Raw genomic sequence first — 7,430 nt, forward strand, 5'->3', positions numbered from 1 at the left:
TCAGGATGTTCRGTGATTCTCAACTGTTACTTCTGTAATATGACTGAGATCTCATAGAAAACTGGAAGGATTTATCTACACTTCAGGAACAGCCAATAAATAGTTAACCTGAATTAATGATCACAGACCTCATCTGTAAGCAGTAGGCTTTTTTCAGTGTGAGGACTCCTGAGTCCTGCTGAGTTATCTCACCTATTATCTGGATCCTAGAGCTAAGGAGAGGGTAAATGTCTTGTCAAAACTGCCATCCCTCTGTCAGGATGACCAATAAAATAACTGTGCTAACGAAAGTATGAGTGTGTTCCTTCAGCATCCAGTTAAGTTTATAATGAGATCTGATTTTAAAACTTACATGGCATTGAATTAGCAGAACACAAATTAGTTGGATTAAAAATGTTTCACTGCCAGAGCCTGAACTTTTGGCTGTTTAGAGCATAAGTGTGCATGATCCCTTGAGAAAATGTTTTAAGAGATAAAGGAGTGAATGAGAGCTGGGCAATATTTAGAGATATTTTTCTTAAGGTGCAAGAGCTCTCAATCCTGATGTCCAAGATGTTGGGTAGGGGATGCAAGGCTTAGCATCATCATCACAATAATCTTGTCCACCCCTGTCTCCTAAACATTTAGCACCATCCATCCCATTTTACACTGACTGATGAACATCCCTGGAGTCCTCAGGCTAAGGAAGACATGGACTTGTTGGAGCAAGTCCAGAGCAGATAACAAGCATGATCGAAGGGCTGGAGCACTCCTGCTATGAACACCAGCTGAGAGATTGGATTTGTTCAACATGGAGAAAAGAAATCTCTGGGAAGACCTCATTGTGGCCTTCCAGTACTTAAAGGGAGCTTATTAAAAAAAAAAAAAAAAAAGATGGAGAGTGATCTTTTACATAGGCCTGTAGTGACAGGACAAGGGATAACCCTCTCAAATTGAAAGAGAGTTTAGATTAGATATTAGGAATAAATTCTGTATTATGAAGATGGTGAGACATGGAACAGGTGAGACTGGTGAGATACAGCCCACAGAGAAGCTGTGGATATCCCATCMAGGGAAGTGTTMAAAAAATTGTTTTGATATCCTGAGCAACATCATCTAGTGGGTGGCATGCCTGCCCATGGCAGCRGGATTTGAATTGAATGATCTTTAAAGTTCCTTCCAAACCAAACCAAGTTATGATTCTATGATTCCTTACTTGYGTCTCTCAAATTCATACTTGGCTGAAAAATATTTTGCTGGAAAACAAAGTATTTGACTTAGAACCAGTCTCTGGGGCTTGAAACAAGCTATCTACAAACTGAAGTGATGCAATGTGAAGCTGATCTTAATTTTTATTAAATCTTTTGAGTGAGTAGTGGATTGGGAATTTACTACTAATCATTTTTTCCACTATGCATTTTCTAGACAGAGGGAAATGAGGCATCTTGTAGAAAAAGAGGAGAAAACAAATTGTGTGTTTCCATGCATATCCTCTCAGTCCCCGAAGAATGACTTTTTCCCTCTGTGAGTGAGATAGTTTTGCTACCAGTCATTTKCTTGATTCTAATCTTTAATTTAAGTGCCTGATTCTGAAAATGCCTATGAAGTAGAGAGGCAATCAAGAAGAGGCTTACCTTGCTGGAAAAGCCACCTGGTTAATTTCTCCTCTCCCTCTTCCTTCTGAAGCACCCTAAGCATGTCCTGTTTGGGAATATCCTTATTGCAGTGAACAGCCATCCATCAGCCTCACTCAGTGCAGCGCAGTAAATAAAAGACTATCCATGGTCATTGAGCAGTTCATTTGGGAAATAAGAAAATGCAAGACTGCCCAGCCCAGCCTTCCTGTGTTTAACTGTCCCTAAGCTGTAGGAGAGCACAACCAGAGCTATTCCACATTCTGTGTTCCACCATCACTCTTCAGTTTCAGGGAGCCTCTGGACATCTATTAAGTGTCAGCTCATCTCTGTGAAATCTCTGATCTGGATTTGACAGTAATTTAGTTTGATCACAAAGTTGCAGCAACTCTTACTTTGGATGCAGTCACACCAGGGTAAGGATCCTGTGCCAGGACTGCTTATGCTGATTTCATACAAGACAKCCCAAAGAGTATATGTAGTTTTATGTGCTTTACTTCTCTCTACATGAAGCCCTATTTGAGACTGTGAAGAACTGAGAAGATATCTTTGCCAAATACCTCAGATTGCCAGTGCTTTGTGTGTAATTCCATATTCTTCACAGATCCTTGTGAGTGGCGAGTTACATCTATTAAATMCAAAGAAACTGTATGATAAAATACATTGGCCTTAGAGACAATGTTTTTCCCTACTCAGCTCATGTGCTGACAGTTGGAGCTGCACATAAAAAGCCATCTCTGAAGCCTGCCAGAGACACAATTGCTTTTGGAACATGAACTGAGGTGATGGCAAAGACCTGAGCCTGTATCCATAGTGCTCCCATCGGCAAGGCAGAACACAAGCCCAACACCCACCAGAGGTTCTTTGAACCCCGCACTGCAGGCTGTCAGTGTAGCCAGAAACCCAGCAATCTCATTTATGCAAAAACAAAAGCAGAAAGACAGCTCCTCCTCGTGGGAATAAAAATTAGTTCCAGTCAGACAGCATAAACCCTGAATTGCAAATTACTATGACAATATTTCCTTGTTCAGAAGGGCCTGTCTCATGCCAAAGGAACACCGTTAGCATCAGAAACCCCATCCAAATAAACCACTGGTGCAGACTGCAGAAATAGGATACAAAAGCAAGAGAGAGGCTAGGGCCCTCTCTGTAAAGAACACGCGGCTGTGGAGAAGTATTAACCCACAGTAAACAAGAGAGCTTTTGTTTCAAAAAGTATACTTTGGGCAGTAAGACAAATGTGTTATTTGTATCTTGGCAGTGCTCCCAAATGCCTGCTGCACAAAAGACTGGTGATGTAGTTATGGCCACAGCAGACCCAAAGATACCCCAGGCCCCTGCGTCACCYGAGGACAATTCCCTCTGGGCTGGATTTATCTCACCTCACTTTAGTCATCTAAGAAACAGGCATGCAGGCTGGGTGCTCTGCCTCGGCTCACTTGTGAGGAGGGACCACCCCTTCCAGAAGGGTGACTTAACTCCTCCCTTGAACATCAGGATGGATGGCCTTTGGATGTGCTCATCTCTCCCTGCTGACTAAAGGGGGAGTTTAGAGCAGAGACTCCACTCTGAGCTGTTAGTTGACTACAGCTGGCTRAGAGGAGCTATGCCCTCTGTCCGCTATAAAAATGGGATAAAAAGATTTCTGGCTCTCTTGTCCACTTATACGGCAAGCCAGTGAGTTAGAGTCGACCTCCCTCTGCGCCTCTGTATTGCCTTTGTCACAATGGACCCCGGCAGAACAAACAAAGACTTTTGCACAACCCACGAAGTCCACTGGTCTTGCTTAGTGTACAAAGTGTATGGAATGAGAACAATTGCTTGAATAGGTTAAGCAGGGAGATTACCTGCCTTGAGCTTGTRTCTCTCCTCTGGCACCTGGCTGGCAGGGCAGTGGGAAGGCACTGCCAAGTTCCTACACTCTCTTGAGCACAGGCATGTGAGAACAACAAGATTTTGCTGTGCTGTACAAGGCAAGGACATCCTATGCACTTCACACCATGATTTCTTTTCCAAAAGCTGATTCTAATCTGCTCTTTAGAATAGCTGCTGCCTGCTGAATTAAARAGAGTGTCAGGCCAATTTAGGCTTCTTGGCAAACTAACTGGAACATTTCCAAAGCTCAGATGCAGTGAAAGTCAAGAGAAAAATGTAATTTTAATAGGAAAATGAAATTTTGCAATATTGCAAGCAGAGCATACTCCTTACCAGTACAAATGAAGACAACCCATCTGGTTCCATTGTCAGAGCATAGAGAAAGAGATAAGAATAAAAACATATTTGGGATGATAACAAAGGTCCCTATAGCCACTGTAGCCAAGTATCTTACACCAAAAAGTAGCAATTGTTTAAATTGAGAACCTCTACAAATACAGGTCTGTCCCCTTGTATGTACTCATAGCTTCCAGCAACCCTCGGCTATCAACTTATTATTTCGGTTGGTTTATCCCTCCAACAGCAAACTGGTCCTCCCTGAATCTATCTAAACTCTTTCAAAACCATGTGTATCTCTGTTCTCCAGATCCCAAAGGAAAGAAGAATAGTTCAACAATTCCATTATATATCACATTATCCTGTTTCAAATTTATTTTAGTCCTACAATAATTGCTGTCTATGCCTGTGTATTTCTGAATGTTCATGTCATGGAATGGAAAGGCCTAATCCCTGTATTGAGTGAAATCTCAATTTACTACTTTGAAATTAGGTGAGTCATTGCTATGAGATGCAAYCCCTGCCTCAGAGGATTGTCTGAATTGATCTCAGTGCACTTGTTAAATATTTTAAATCCCTCAATGATTCTTTTGCATTTAATACTTACAAGAGCCATACCCCACTGCAAATAAGTCCGTGTACTTTGGATGCCTGTAATGAGAAAATATATATAAGATTGCATTTATTATTAACCACGTAGTTCCACAGAAATCCAGAGTGTTTCACACATTAACTCCAGAGTCCATTCTCACAGGACCACACACAGACTGAGGGCTCTGCCCTTTGACCATAAGCACTCATAAAGTTTCTAAGTAACGCATCCAAACTCAAGATGCACAAAAAAGCAAACCATCAGAAGACCAAAACAGTAGATGAAAAAGATAAAAAGACAGGCATATCAATCAATATGTCAATCTCCAGCACTTCTTGGCTTATTCATTTCATAACTGCAGAAAGTTTACTTTTAAAAATGAGGTATTTGAGGAAAGCAAAAAGGCAGGTGTATGTTGGTTTCCATYTTTTAGCAGCAAGAATTATGAAGTTTCTGAATCAATAAATTCACTTTTGCTTTCTGTTATTAAATTATGAGAGAGGCTTCAAGAGACAGCTACCAGTTCATGAATTCATGATCATTTCCACAGACCAGGAAAGGAAATTCCCTTCTGTCCCCACTGGTGGACAGCGTATTTCTTGAGGCAAATACTGACTATGAGCAATTAACCATCTACCACATCTTCTAAAGTCTCTTCACTTCAAAAAGCATCTACCCTCTCTGCAATCTTAACTGTGTGTGCTAAGTTACCATAGGYAGGGATTGCATGGGACAAAGATCATTACTGTTGTTAACCCTGAGCTCACACAGCATAACCAGTGGGTAACAACCCTGTGAAATTGAATGTATGTGGAAATTATCTAACGAGTATTTCCTCTGACTTGCTACTGTGARCTACTAAAATAAACCCACTTCTTTATTCATTTCTTTATTTTCATTTGGGCTAATASCTAGGCATCCTAATGCTCTTGTTCTTTTCACTAAATGGACCATCACCAGTAAAAATGAGARAATAAAAATTCATTTAGAAAAGCTTATTACATAAAGCAATTTGGAGTCATTCTTTCAGTTTCAGAACCATCTTTCTGTTATCATTTCCTGAAGTACAACAGAAGTACAAACTTCCCATTAAAGATGCCTTTTCTCCCAATTTTGCTTCCCATTTTAATTGTTTTTCTGCAATTATCACACAATTGCATGTTTGATACTCTGTTATAAGACCTAGGGGAGCACAGGGCAGGGTCTGACTAGGTRTGTCTCATGCTCAGTGCATGAACCACGCCCATTCTGAGGAGCATAAAGCACATTTAAAAGTGAAAGGACTCATTGAGGTTGGTGAGGAGTGGGGTTTTCACTGTAATAACCCCAGSAATAGTATCTCAGAACAAAAGARAATTGATTTCCAAGTATCAGTGATYAGTTTGGACTGATCAAATATGCATAAGTGGACTGCAGAGCAAATGCCTGCTTCAATGAACTGTGCAAGATCCCAATACACAAATACCTCTGTTGTCTGGAGGGGAAGCAGTATGAGGAGTGGCTGATGGCRCTTGGTCTGTTCAGCCAGGAGAAGAGGAGACTGAGGGGAGACCTCACTGCAGTTACAACTTCCCTGTGAGGGGAAGAGGAAGGGCAGGTACTGATCTCTGCTCCGTGGCAACAGTGACAAGACCTGAGGGAATGGCCTGAAGCTGTGTCAGGAAAGGTTGAGGCTGGATATTAGGAAGAGGTTCTTCACCCAGAGGGTGTTTGGGCACTGGAACAGGCTCTCCAGGGAAGGAGCCACATCACCAGCCTGACAGAGTTCGAGAAGTGTTTGGTCAACATTCTCAGGCATACGATGTGACTCTTGGGGTGTTCTGTGCAGGGCTGATTCCTACAGCATATTGCCCAAAGGTATGACACATTCTATTTTAACTTTCCCACGAAGTTTCCCACCTGCTAACCACAATAACTTCTCCTCAGGGCTGCATAGAGCTTACTCTGCCTTCAGTTTCTGCTGAAGAGCACAAGCTTGGCACATTCAGCCTTACACAATCCTCTTTGCAACCGAGCATGTTAAGGTGCTGCCCAAGCAGTTTACTGTAACAAATCAAAACCGTGTTCCCACAGAAACCAGCCCTGCCTTGTAAGATCCCGTTACATTCCACTCCACCCCCCCACTCAATAATTAAGTTTGGAATGAAGAGATTTACCAGCAGATGGCAGTAACTGCAAGTTTCTTGGTTTTTTCAGACTGGAACTTCCAGAGTGGGAGGAGCGTTCCTTCCTGRCCTCTGAATTCATCGGAGGCATCCTCAAAATATTTAAAATCTAAACAAAAAAAAAATCAAGGAAAAGGTCTCAGTATACAAACTGGAAATAAATCAGAACAGTTYAATGTCAGGGAAGCTTTAAAATCTGTTATTCACACAGCCTCTGCACAACCCAATTGCTAGTGTAAAATCTGTCTCAACTCTTAAGCCCTAACTCCAAACCAGCACCTCAGCCCTGTAAATTCATTTYACCAAGCAGCAAATACTCACACACACAGAAAAAATGAAAATCAAATGGCTGATCAGCAGACAAAGGATTATCAAGCAAATAGAAGCCCAGGGCAAGGTGTGACCTCAGGCCACTCCCTGAGATGGACATGGCCCTTCAGGAGGAAGCTTAACAGAGACAGCAAAATTACTCTTGCAAAATGACATCACGATGAGTATGTTGCCATGGATGGGATCTGTATGTGAGCAGGGAGCTGCTCAGCTCTGGTTGCTACTACAAGCCCCTGCATCCAGGAGTGAAGCACCCACTGAGGGAAGGAAATGCTGCAGAAAGGGCAATATTCACCAGACCTGCTGTCCCCAGCCAGCTCAGGGCAGGGCTATTGTAGCATGCTCTTTGCAAGCCCGTGGTCTGATGTACTGTTTGCCTTGTGTGAGTCAGGAGGTTCCTAGATCTGGTCACTTAATCTCTGTTTATTCTATTCTATTCTATTCTATTCTATTCTATTCTATTCTATTCTATTCTATTCTATTCTATTCTATTCTATTCTATTCTATTCTATTCTATTC

General features: G+C 41.9%; 1 protein-coding gene across 1 annotated transcript in view; it reads right to left on the reverse strand.

Moving 5' to 3' along the window:
* DNAI1 (dynein axonemal intermediate chain 1) overlaps positions 1-7,430 on the reverse strand; it is a 135,547-nt gene that overhangs the window by 97,505 nt on the left and 30,612 nt on the right. Inside the window, exons 11-12 of the mRNA XM_057369673.1 lie at positions 6,573-6,690; positions 4,432-4,475 (exon numbers count right to left, since the gene is read on the reverse strand). Coding sequence (XP_057225656.1) covers positions 4,432-4,475; positions 6,573-6,690 — 162 coding nt within the window. The remainder of the gene's footprint in view (positions 1-4,431; positions 4,476-6,572; positions 6,691-7,430) is intronic.

This window comes from Malurus melanocephalus, unplaced genomic scaffold, assembly GCF_030028575.1.
Source record: "Malurus melanocephalus ecotype Western Australia unplaced genomic scaffold, MMel_1.1 scaffold_113, whole genome shotgun sequence".
Taxonomy (NCBI): Eukaryota; Metazoa; Chordata; class Aves; order Passeriformes; family Maluridae; genus Malurus; species Malurus melanocephalus.